Source organism: Rhipicephalus sanguineus, chromosome 6 (genome assembly GCF_013339695.2).
Source record: "Rhipicephalus sanguineus isolate Rsan-2018 chromosome 6, BIME_Rsan_1.4, whole genome shotgun sequence".
Classification (NCBI taxonomy): domain Eukaryota; kingdom Metazoa; phylum Arthropoda; class Arachnida; order Ixodida; family Ixodidae; genus Rhipicephalus; species Rhipicephalus sanguineus.
In genome coordinates this window covers 112,311,483-112,324,856 of record NC_051181.1, presented here as the reverse complement: position 1 = coordinate 112,324,856, position 13,374 = coordinate 112,311,483, and the positions used below count along the sequence as shown (strand labels likewise).

The window sequence follows — 13,374 nt, the reverse complement described above, 5'->3', positions numbered from 1 at the left end:
ACATTGTGGTCCTTAATCCACAAGGCACCTCCACAGGGGAATGGGAGGGTGTGTGTTTGAATACCAGAAGTTTTCCTTTCCCATTCTTCCTGAACTCGCCGTTATGGCTACGAGCGACACTGGCTAACACTCTCAGATTTACATGCACAGATATGACCAATAAAGTGGGTAGAAGGACGACTGCCGCTGTAGCTCAATTGGTAGGGCATCGGACACGTTATCCGAAGGTTGTAGGTTTGGTCTCTACCAGCGGAAAGTTGTCTTTTCGTCCACTTGAATTACCGTATTTTCTCGCGTATAACCTGCACCCTCGACAACGATTCGCGGAAAATTTTCTAAAAATAATCCCCGCGTTTTGCTGCGAAGCTAGCTTTCTTGCATAGCTCTGAAGCACTGCCGTGAAGCCACCTTTGCAGACATCAATTAGCGCTTTTTGTCTTGACTTTAACATCAATTTCTTTTTTGTGCGGGTTATACACGAGAAAATACGGCACTTTACATTCATAACATTTCTACATTACAGTGGATGACTACAAACAATTCCCCTATACTTTCCTTGGCTTCGTTGTCCGTTGGTTCCATTGTTTAATATAAAGGGTGTTTCAAGAAATGTGTGCGTAAATTCACAGAAATAAGGAAAATGAAATATTTACTTGCCTCCTTCATAATTCCTTTCCAAATAGCGGAACACATTTTTAAGATGGCTAGATACGTCAATTATGGGCTTAATTAAATAAGTTAGCTTTAGTTAGCATAATATCTGGGGTTTAACGTCCCAAAACCACGATATGATTATGAGAGACGCCGTAGTGGAGGGCTCCGGAAATTTCGACCACCTGGGGTTCTTTAACGTGCACCTAAATCTAGGTACACGGGCCTCAAACATTTTCGCTTCCATCGAAAATGCAGCCGCCGTGGTCGGGATTCGATCCCGCGACCTTTGGGTCAGCAGTCGAGTGCCATAAACTAGACCACCGTGGCGGGGCTTTTTAATTAGCAGAGACAGGTGGTTGGGTGAAATAGCAGAATTGAAGACCTTCTTGCAAAGAGCCCATAGCCACTTTAGATTTTGAAAAAAAGCGGTCGGCGTCTGGAGTTATGAAATTTCACTGAATTCACAAAGTGAAACTGAAGCCCCTTTGTCATCCCTCCATGTGCAGCTTCTAGAGCACTCTTCAGGCCGAAAGGAGAGAGAAAGCGTTTCATAGCGTGCCACCAATCCACGCAACTCTGCTCGTACTTGACAGATTCAAAATTTTTTTTATCAATTCGCGAGGCAATGAGCTCCAATACTGAAGTCATTCGATTATTAGTTTGAAAATTGTTCCAGGGCATCTTGAACACATTATTTTTCATTGTGGGTCCCCCTTTCCCACTTGTCAATTACTCCATGAGAGTGAACTCGCCGATTTTGCTGCCCAATGCAATCCAACAGAATGTGTGCTTCCAACTCTGCTCACCCACGCCAAAGAGAACAAAACCAATAAGGGCAGTAAATGAATAAAGTATGCAATTTTTGGTTTTTTAACAGAAAAATGCATTAGGAGAATTCATATAGTATACGTAGAGAAGTTTTTTGTTGATTTTGCAATCGTATATTCATAATTTGAAGGCAGAAATAAGGGCAGCTTAGTTGTTCAATTTTGTTTTGAAACACTAGCACTTGAACGTCGGCATGGCACAACAAATCTCCCGAAACTTGCCACGTTATGTCTCGGACTCCCTCTGAACACAATGCAAATCACTAGAGCTGTGCGAATAGCAAAATTTTGGGTGCGAAGCGAATTCGAATAATAAAGATTGAGTGCGAATCGAATCGAATAATTTCGAATAATTTTCGAATATTTTTCAAACATTTTTCGAATAATTCGAAGTGAAATTACAGAAAAAGTTGCAGAGAATCCCTAAGTATGTTCTTGTGAGATAGCAACATGAAAGTGTTTCTTTTCGCTAGGTTGATGAAGGGCTGGTGGGGTCATATTTCATAGTTGTCTTTCTTATCAAGAATGAGGCAATGTAGAGGCCGAATTGTATTTATGTACATGATTTGGTGCAACCAAAGCGTTGCCGACAACACTTTACACGTGATAGGCAGAGATGCCATTTCCTCAGCCTCGCCTCCTCTTTCAATTTCTGTGGAAGGCCAACTGATGTGGTGGACAAGGGTGTGCTCCCTTCAAGTCCGGAGTTCCGAATCTGCCTCGTAGACGTCGCTATATAAGAAGATCTGAAATTTTGGATGCTAAAAAGCTTCAGCGTCCTATTTTTCGGACTTCCTGCCCAAATTTCAGGTCCAAAAGAGCATTAATTGAGCCCCCAACTCTGCCACATCTTTCATCTCCATATTGGAACCAGCGTTTTCTTGAGTTAATACATTAGCGACCGTAGCGGAGCTTGAAAGGCAGCTTTGCCGCAATACGGGGGTGTGATGAGGTGAAGCATATTGAAAATCTAGGGACCACTTTCAAACGGACGTTGACTGTCTTGGCTAAGTTCGACCGTAACGGACCTTGAAAGGCAGCTTTGCCGCAATACGGGGGTGTGAGGAGGTGAAGCATATTGAAAATCTAGAGACCACTTTCAATCAGACGTTGACTGTCTCTTGCTTAAGTTCGACCGTAACGGAGCTTGAAAGGCAGCTATGCTGCAATACGGGGGTGTGATGAGGTGAAGCATGTTGAAAAATCTAGGGACCACTTCCAACCGGACTTTGTCTCTTGGCTAAGTTCGACCGTAACGGAGCTTGAAAGGCAGCTTTGTCGCAATACGAGAGTGTAATGAGGTGAAGCATATTGAAAATCTGAAGGGGTCATTTTCAATCGGACGTTGACTGCTTTTGTCTTTGGGAAGTTCGAATAGTTCGAATAGTAAAATTTCAGTGCGAATCGAATCGAATAGGAAACACTATTCGAAAAATATTCGAAATTTCGAATATTCGCACACCCCTACAAATCACCTTTACCAATACTGAATTACAGTAGACTCTCAGTAAACGGAAATCTCTTAAACAGAACTGCTGCTAATACGAAACAACTGCCCCTAATAAGACTGCTTTCATACTTAGATTCTGCACCCCTGCTCCTCTACCAATAAACAGAACTCCTTTTCACAAAACACATTTTCCTGGACCCTTCAGGTTCTGTTTAATGAGAGTCTACTGGACTTAGGTCCTAACAGGTGCCATCAAAATTTAGGATGTCACGGCGCACTGTCGTGTGAACTTTCAAGGTGCCTTAGTTAATGGCAAGAAGGATGCTTTCCGCAGTGTGGAAGGTTGATGCACTATTAACTGAGAAAGGTACAGCAGTTGCTGCAAATAACGAGACAGGAGTAGTGGGAGCCATCCAGAGTTCTTTTCACTGGACACACGTGATCTGTACAAGGGCAGCCAACAAACTACAAGCAGCAGCAGCTGGAAATAGTAACAATGGCTACTGGGCAGCCCCACTGGCCTAGGACAGCTCAGGATCACTGCTGGGCCTTGGCCAGCTTGTCCTTCAGGGACTGGGGCATCTCTGGGGGCGGGGGTCGTGGCAGGCGCAGCCACACCTTCACGCCATCATAGATGAACCATTGCAGAGCCGTGAGCGTACCAATCATGATGATACGCGGCGTCAGGCCCTTCCAGAGACCTGCAAAAGCCAGGGAACGCACAATTAATGGTTAGCGGGGGTCACGAACGAGAAAGCGCGTTTACCAAGAATACTTTTCTATGGATTGTCTACTGCACTAGAGACTATTTGAAGCATTGCAGAGTCTTCCAGGAATTGTAGACTGAGAAAGCACGCTTGAGCAGGATGTTGAGCTGCACTCTGAACAATCGGAAAAGGTGTGTGAGCAAAATTCTTGATTATGCCCCCAGTTTGAAGACCCCTCTTCGTTCTCTTCAAATGGACCAGGCCAATCTGTTCAAAGCTCCAGCCAAGTGCCACTGAGGCAGGGAAACAAGTTTTCAATGTGCTTCATCAAACTTATACAACGGGGCATGTGCAGCCGCGTCAAGCCTGGCAGTAGTTCTTTAGGGGCCACAATTGTAAAGCTGACGAGTACCACAGTGTTCTGCTATCTCTGAGCAGAAAGTAGTAATGTGATCGGTTCTCAATGTACGATTTGTGCTGCAGCGCATGCCTAGTCTTGCACAACAAATGCATTAAACATCACAGATATGTTGGGTATCATTCACAGCTACTAGTAACTGTACCCAGACGAGAATTCAAACATAACATGAGGTGTTGTCTCTGAGGAGGAATAAGCATATTGATTGAATAAATTACCCAGTCGACTGTCAAACTTGAAAGAAACCTCGAAATTTTGTTTAAGTTATCAGAAGTTCTCATAAATATGATGCAGGGCAACATACCAACTAGCAATGTAATGTTTATTGCTGCTCAGGGCAGCAGCAACATCATAGACAGCTCTGCGTGATTGCCAGTAAAGTTTTTTGACGTCATCAATCATACTGGTACTTGTTACTGTAATGCAACACATGCAAGCGTGTGTAATTAAGAAAATCTGTCGTGTTCCGTGACAGCTGTAGCCCCTCTTCAATCTTAAGACGCTTTCCCGCATAAAACCAGCGTAGCGCAGCAAAGGTGACTTCAAGAAGTGCATGGCACACAATAGACTAAGGCCAGACTGTCTTGCTTTTTTTTTTCTTCCTCATTCAGCATGCGATTGCTGGTGCACATGGTTTGGCTAGTTTGACCATTTCGTAAGCAGTCTACCAGCTTCATTTGCGACTGTCAGTCATATAAAAATGCGAATATTCAGCTAGAAGCAACGAAGGCAGCAGATATTTCGAGGCATGAACAAGCAAAAAGCTTGAATTAACCGAATTTGTGCAATGGAGCAGTTAATGATTAAGCAGTCATGTTGTGTCTAGTCTTTCTTAGTCTTCGTTCATTTTGCACAGTTTTATTTTTTGCTCGCTATGAATACTTATCAACTTGCCCAGTTTTCAATCCTATTCAGTGGCTTTAATTTACAATAAAAACACAGAGAGACAACCAAAATTAATTATTTGCTTGAATTTATCTAAAGTTTAATTGATCAGGATTTGCATTATCATGAGTCTACTGTATTCTGCTTCCCAGGTTCCAATGTGTACATCACGCACTCACATGTACCAATGCTGTAAAAGTGCCAACTCACCTGCCATGCCGAGTTTCTTAGCGGCCTCAATGGCAGTGCTTCCCTTCTCCTGGTTCAACTTGGACACAACAGTGTCGGCAGGATGGGACACCACGGCACAGAACACACCGGCTGCAAGAGAAGGCCAGAACAACAGTTACCCAACAAACCAAAACGGATGCTAGTGTTGGCGCTCTCTAGAGCTTACAGAGCGCAATTATTCCTCCTGTTGAGCAAAAGTAATCCTTAAACATAGCATCAGGCCTAGAATTACATCGGTGTCACACGGCGCACTGCTGATCGCAATCGAGCCCAATCAGGATCACATTTCTCAACAGCTGCGTAAGGAAGCCAATTGTGATCGTGAAATTCATCGGGATCAGGCTCGATCGCGATCAAAGGTAACAGTGTGACACTGGTATAAGCAGCAGAGAGCTTGAATTGGGATTTCTATTACGTAGGGCTTTTGGTCAGAGAAGCAAGACAAACAAAAGAAGTCACTGAACCCACATGCTCAATGGCCAATCAATTAGTCATCCAAGGGACAAAGACAAGGTACCACCACTATTAGCAACAAACAATGCCTATGCAACTTTCAACAACAGTGCCTTCAACAAGGGCTTTTTGGGTGCCGCCACATTCCCCTCTGTGCTGTTATAAATATGAGTGACCCCCAGAAATGCACTGCCGAGGCAGTGACGTCAGCCTTTGTACTCCTGTGCAACAGTCCAGAAAGGAAGTGCTCCCTCTCTCTGGCATGCTGTTCCTTAGATGCCAAATTATCTCCGACGGAAAGGCCTACAGACCGTTGCAAGTTTAAAACGCAGCTACATTTCCACCCCAAGGCAGATGCACAAAGGCCTGCACAATTGGAAGCAGCCATGGATGTTTCGGGGACCCCTTGTGGACTGCTGGAAGAAATGAGGGACCCCTTACAGAGAGAGAAAGTGGGGGTCATAAATTAAAACTACCTGGCAAAGAACAATGAAAACTAAAGTGCCACGCCAATTCGACCTCAACAGCTTGCTGATTAGTTGTACGAGCTGCAGCCACATTCAACCTGTTTGTAGTTGCGCTTGCTTTTCAAGTATGCATGCCTGGAAAAAGCATGCTATACATGTCAGAAAACTGCAACAAAAGCTTTATGGACTTCTCATGGTGAAGGGGAAAGATAAGTCAGCTCTGCCACAATGCACAGGTATGTGGTGAAGCATAGACCCCCCCCCCCCCCCCCCCCCCAAAAAAAAAAAAAAATCGGAAGGGCCCGCTGTTACAGGGCAGTGTGGCATCAAAAAAAAAAAAAAAAGGGGGGGGGGGGGCCTCTCCCGCCCCAGCATGGGTTTCGCGGACCCCCATCCGAGAACCACTGCTATAGACTGATGTCATGAGACAAATTGCCAGGGGTCTTGCTGTTGGAGGACGTGGCTGAGAGCATAAGTGGGACTACACTCAAACCTCAATATAACGAACATGGATATAACGCATTATCGGTTATAACGAAGTAAACGAAGAATAGCCGTCATAGATACAGTGTTATAAATAAATGTTTATAACAAATTTTCGAATATAACTAAGTCATTCTCGTGGCAGACGTGTCTGTTATAATGAGGTTTGAGCGTACTTCTTTAGTCGTGGAGGAAATCAGCTGCTGTCCTTCCGTCGCCTGAGCGCCTAAGTGTTGCCTCTCCTGCTGTTGTAACCATCTATTGAATACAACAACATTCTTTTGGAGAACACACTTGGTGATGCTAAAGAAGAATGAAAAATGCCCCGCCACGGTGGTCTAGTGGTTATGGCGCTCGACTGCTGACCCAAAGGTCGCGGGATCGAATCCCGATCGCGGCGGCTGCATTTTCGATGGAGGCGAAAATGTTTGAGGCCCGTGTACTCAGATTTAGGTGCATGTTAAAGAACCCCAGGTGGTCGAAATTTCCGGAGCCCTCCACTACGGCGTCTCTCATAATCATATCGTGGTTTTGGGACGTTAAACCCCAGATATTATTATTAGAAGAATGAAATGTTTTGAAACTAAATTTCTTAACAGACAAGATCAGTGAAGCCAGAGGGTCTAACCCACAGAGATACTTGGAAGGGTAGCGCTAGTAGACGCGGACTAGAGGAAGACACACGGACACACAGACGGACACACAGAGATGTTTCTTACAAGCACAATCGTATCCCACCATAATGAAGCTGCACCCAACGCGAAGTTTTGTTATGCCCAATATTATTATGAAGAGAATTAATCAAAGGTCTGTTTTTCTTAGCGTCAAGCTTAAGACTGTGTTCCACAACTTCACGCAAGCCCCACAGCGTTTAGTACCAATATATCCAGCGACGAAGGTGACCACCAGTTGTTCCGGCTTGGAGCACTGGTCCCGAGGCTTGGGCACCACGTGCTTGTAGAGGAGCTCGACAGTGCGCTCGAAGCAGGCAAACTTCATCATCGTGTACGGGATCTGTCGCATCCACAGAGGGCTTATGCCCTTGTAGAACCTGCAAAGTCGCAGTGCCCTTGTGTTGGCGAGAGCGTTGCAACAACCTAAATGCTTGACAAACTCCGCTGTTCACACAAACTCTTACCTTTCACGTGTTGCCATTGTGAGGCTAGAATGACGAACTAGCTATTCTCACAAGCCGGACACTATTCCGTGCACCAAATATTTAACCTAAGTGAGCCAAAATGCAGTGTGGCAAGACCAAAGCTTTTCCTTTTACTGTACACTACACAAATTCATTTATAACTCAGTGCTGATGTCTTAATGCACCAACTTCAGCGGTACAATGGATTCTCGTTAAACAAAACCTGAAGGGACCAGGAAATTATGTTCCATTTAACAGGAGTTCCATTTACCGAGAGATGAGCAGGGATGCAGAAGTACAGGTAACTGCCGTTTTTTCGGAGGTGCTTGAAAATTCGGATGCTTTCATGGCACCGTCACAAGCCCCATAGAAGTCAATGGATAAGAACATCTGAAATTTCGGATGCTGAAACTCTTCTGCATCTGATTTTTCATACTTTCTAACCAAATTGCATGATCGAAACGGCAATAATTCAAGCCCCCACCTCTGCCACGTCTATCATCTTGTAGGTTTGAACCAGCGCTTTTGCAGGTCGATCCATTTGCAGCAGTAGCAGTGTCTAAAGTCAGCTTTGCCGCAACTCTTCAGCGATATGGAGTGAAGCAGACCGAAAATCAGAAGGGGCCACTGTCACGGTGCAGTGCGGCGATGTCTTTACGGATAAGCACCAGAAATCTGCGGAGGCGTGATGGCGGCAGGCAGAAAATGTGCCAGTACACTTAATTGATGACAACCCTTTATGATAAGCACCTTCAGCTAACTGCTTGGCACTGTATGTGGCATAGTAGTAAGCATACTGCACGCTTTTAATAGGTGACAACCGAAATGCACTGCCGTTAACGCTGGCTCTTTGTGCAAGACCGCTAAGTGTGCTGCACAGACGTGTGGCCTCCATCAGCGAAAGCAGCTCTAAAGTCCCTGAAATTAAGCAGCTTGCCATCGCCGCACGCGTGTGCAGTCAGGAACGGATTGAGCATAAACACTTTCACAGCAAATGCACGCGTATGGTACAGCAAGCGCCTCGGCAGTGACGACGTCAGCTTAGTTGGCGATATGCTGCATGACGGCAAAGGTTTTTTTGTATGGTGGTGACAGCAGTGCATTGTTTACGTGTGCGCAAGTACAGGGGAAAGGTGGACGAGGCGTCCGTTCTTCCAGCACAGCCTTTGCGTTCCGCGTCATCATTTCTAAATGCTCCATAGGAGAGCACCGCAATTTCTTCTGCACCTTGCTGGTATCGTATTCATCACATGAACAAAAGTATGTTTGTTCACGTGATGAATTCTTGCAATATTGTGTTGCGCGCATGGCTGGTGCAACAATGTGTAACTGTATAAAAAGCGAAGGCTTTAGAAAGAAATAAATTGTTCGAAGTTCAGCGTTCTGTGTCCTCTCTTCTGTCCCCTCTCGTTGTTTGCACTGACATGCACTCGTAATCATGTTGTACCAACACGCCCAATCCTAGTCTTCTAACCCTGTATACACATGTAAGATCAGCAAACTTGGTGAGACTTTGACCAAGTGCACTTTTCTGTGTCACTTGCAGGCTGTCGGATGTAAATGTATAGCGACACTCTTTCAAACGGATTTGACTTGCTTACTTTGCCACACGAGCGAGACAGTGCGACTATATCTTCAAAAGCACTGTAGACTCAAACCTCGACATAGTGAACTCTGATATAACGAAATGTCGGTTATAACGATGTAAATGAAGAATAGTCTTGCAATAGATACAGTGTTAGGAATATACCTTTATAACGAATTTTCGGATATAACAAACTTATTTTAGTGTAAGATGAAACTTCGTTATAATGAGGTTTAGGTGTATATGCATACCTCGCCACAGCTTTCTGTTCACCACCACAAAAAGTTGCCGGCATACCTGGTGAACTTATCAGTTCGATGAGCAGGACTTCAAAGGCAGCGAATGTTGGAAGGTTTTAATTCCTTCTTAAAAGAGCTTCAACACTCAAAACCGACACTAAGCTATTTGAGGTATTTAGGTGGAAGGCTTGAAATTACTTCTTGACCTCCTGGAGTGCTTTAGCATGCGCTAAATCTTGGTACACAAGTGTCTCTTATGTTTCACCACTGCCATAGTGTGGGTCTTGCTGCCAGGATTCGTAACCGCGATCTCGTGCTTGCCAGCAGAACGTGGGTGGCTCTCTGGCTGTATTACTCGCTGACCAACAAGACAAGGCTGGCATACACTTACCCGTTGAGCCCTTCCTCCTTAAGGATCATGGGCGCCACCTTGCTGAGGTAGGGAGGGCAGCCAGGCTGGGTCTGGATGCGCACTTTACATGCCTCCATCGGGCACAGGGCAATGTCAGCGAAAAACTCCGCCGATGCACTGGCCGCAAGGTAGAGGGACGTTCGCCACAGGTAGGACAGTTCCTACGGACAAGGTACTGGTTAGGTTCATGGGGTACACAGCATAGCGATTAAAGTAATTAAATTGTTACCACACACAAAGGACACCAGAAAGGCACGACTATTTCAGTACTTCCCAACATTCCTTCAGAACTTCACTCATTTGGAGGCAAAGAAAATTTCTTGCTTTTGCACAGAAGGTAGCTGACTGAACTAATTGGTTATTCATGCTCATAATAAACAGCGAAAAAAACAAAAACAAAAGAACACAAGGATGAAAAGCGCTTCTTCAGTATCTACTTTTTTTCCCCGTGTTTTTTCGTGCCGTTAATTATCACTATTTTGTACAGAAACCTCAGCACCAACATGTGATGTCATTGATTTTGAAGAATCCTCTATTATTTAGGCAGCCTGATCACAGAAAATGTTTTAACTCTTTCGGAGTTGAGTATGTGGTTCCATCATATCGCAATGTCACCCTCCATTACCAAGAAAACAAAGACCCAAACCTGAGCACTACTCACTCAAAATTAGCATTGTTGCAGCAAGCTGGTGACCATCATTTGCGCTTAATTTTGCATTAACTCCTCACCACACTTTCTCTCACAGCAAGAGTTGCCACTATGCTAGTATTGCAGAGGCATTAATTAATGATGAACCAAAAAAGGACATTAAAGAAAAAGTAGGTTTAAATGCATCAAAATTACCCTTCTATGTACAATACTAAAAAAAGCCACCCTTAACACGAAAGCCTTGGTAAACCATAGAACACATGGACAAAAAGGCTGGTGGCATTCACGCTTCTGTATCACCAATTGTAACATAAGTGTGTGCTGGGGCCTAGATGATTGTCTAGTTTTAAAGTTTATTCGAAAGGAGTGAAAGGCTGAGCTAAGGAAGTTTTAAGAGCATTCACTGTGCCACAATAGCCCAAGTAGGAGACAGCACTCCTGAAAATTGGGTTTACTAGCGTTGGGTTTAAGGTACAATCTTCAAACGAGAATTTGGCTTTCACTTCTTTCTTCTAGTAATAAATCCCTTTCAGTGAAACTGACAAAATACTACAGGTTTTTGATGAACACTTCAAAACTACCTTGGTATTTCTATTTAGCAACTTTTCTTAATTTTTTTTTTTCTTGTCTTTAGCAGTGTCCCTGTAACCCTTGCTGCATTCCAAGCCACTGATTGCATGCTTATGTACAGGCTTACCACTGCCTAGTTTTCTTTGCACACAAGACTCGGGCAAGAAAACACACTAAACGTTTTCACTGCCTCTTGCATGCGTGTGTGTTGTTGATATTTGAGTACTATGCATCGGGCAAATACTTTCATGCAACTTTTTTTTTAACCTTTTGGATGTGCACTGCACCCAAGCTTACATCTTTTAACTTCTCACATCACTGGTGTTGCATCACTTACACATGCAAACTTTCGTTCACACTACATTTCATCACATACAAGCAAATCGGTATATCTGCAAGAACTGCCCAGTTAGAGTAATGTCAGCTTCTGTTTATCACATTCATGAACAACACTATGAAACGGAATTGCTCACAGAAGGCTGCCCAACATATCGGAGCACATCAGTGCTAGCAAAGATGCACATACAAAAAATCGGGTGTTACCTCTCCGAGAAGGTTGCTGTACAAGATCTTGAACACCTCGTAGAAGCCAAACTTGCCAAGACCTTGCAAAGAATAGCCTATGGCAGTCGGTGCCCAGCCTCGGCCGAGACCTCTTGCGCCTTCCTCTTTGATTGTTACGCTGAAACCTTGAAATATGCCCTTGTATTTCCCTGGATTGGTCTGGAAGTACACAAAGACATGCCATCAACGTACGAAAAAAAGTCTCATTGAGACCAACAACGCAACAGCGATACAAGGTAGCAGGAAGTTATGGGCAGACGCCTTACCTGGATTCTGCATTTCACAAGATCCAGGGGGACAATAGCGGTATGGGTGATGCCGCAGCTGAGGATTCCTCCGAAACCGCAGAGGGCGTAGTACTTCAGGGAGCCGAACTCCACGGGCTCTGTACAGCAACGAGAACCGGACCCAAAGTAAATAAAATGTATTACCGATCGCGAATCTTCGCGAAACCCCGAACAGTCTGCGCGGCGCCCATCTTTAGAAACGAATCAGGGTGCGACCACCGGGCTACGCCAATACTGGTACTTTCTGCGCTGCTACAACACAAAGCAGTTACCTTTAAAAATCTGAAGCTAGAAAACACTCGCCTTGTAGTATAAAGCCACTTTTAAACTATGAACATCCAGCTGTCACGTTTGTACCATTTTAATTGCAGAGGCATCTTGGGCACTGTGAAGAGACCGCGGCCAAAGCGAAACAAATGACTGTTGAGACTACGGTGCGCTAGGAAACGAGGGGCTCTATGAAATCGCTACGGTCATCGAGTTCCAACACCTAACGTGTAAAAGAACTTGGACGTGAACAAAGCCTACTTGTCATTCAAACGGTTGCCCTCCCATCGACTACCTGTCCTCTATAAATTCGGCACAAGGTCAAGCCGAAGTTTGCAGTGATTTACGCCAAATGGGTCCGGAAAAGAAACTTGCGGGCCTAGAGGTGTACCAACTGAGGCACACAACGCTGGGCGAAGGTGTGAGAGAAATCGCAGGACATGTGGAGCCTCACCGTCCGCGGCGCAAGCGCTGAAGGTCCTTGGGACCACAGTGGTCGCCGCCGCCGGCGTCGAGTCCATGGACGAGTCGCATCGCGCCGAAAATGGCCGCGCGAAAGGACTCCTCTTCGCAGTTTCCAACAGTTGACTAAAATTGTTCATCTTGAAGCGTTGTAGGAGTCCAATGCAGAGCAGACCAAGTCCGGAGAAGGACACAAGGGCAGTCGGAACCGGGTGCTTTAAGCCCGACCTTACGCCGAACTTATGCGAAAATGGCTGACGACCGGGAAAGAGGACACGTGACTGTACACGTGACGCACTTTTTTTGCGTTGCCAGCCGTCGCCTCACACGTGTTTCACGTCAGAAACAGCGACGGGAAACTTGGCGTCCCCGTGCGAGTCTCTACATGCCCTTCTTTCTCTTCTTCAAAACAAGTTTCAATGCAGAAATTAAACTTCTTGAAGCGTAGTCGCCAAGTAATTGTATTTTAGCTTGAGCATATTTTAGTTTTTGAGTGCTGTTCTTTTTAGGCTCTCAGACAGCGTCCCAAACGGCGACGTTAAGTAAATGACTTAACCATGCCGTTCAACATATTAAAAAACGTACGTGTTTTGTCTTGTTTTCGTCACTTCATTGAGCGGCTCTTT

General features: G+C 44.9%; 1 protein-coding gene across 1 annotated transcript; it reads right to left on the bottom strand.

The window, feature by feature from the left end:
• Positions 1-3,331: 3,331 nt before the first annotated feature.
• Positions 3,332-13,045, bottom strand: LOC119396190 (phosphate carrier protein, mitochondrial). Its single transcript, XM_037663285.2, has 7 exons — positions 12,741-13,045; positions 11,999-12,117; positions 11,712-11,891; positions 9,929-10,110; positions 7,454-7,626; positions 5,152-5,262; positions 3,332-3,632 (listed from the first exon to the last, which is right to left on the bottom strand). Exons 1-7 carry the CDS (start codon positions 12,886-12,888, stop codon positions 3,469-3,471), a joined length of 1,077 nt encoding a protein of 358 aa, XP_037519213.1. The 5' UTR covers positions 12,889-13,045; the 3' UTR covers positions 3,332-3,468.
• Between the last annotated feature and the right edge of the window lie 329 nt (positions 13,046-13,374).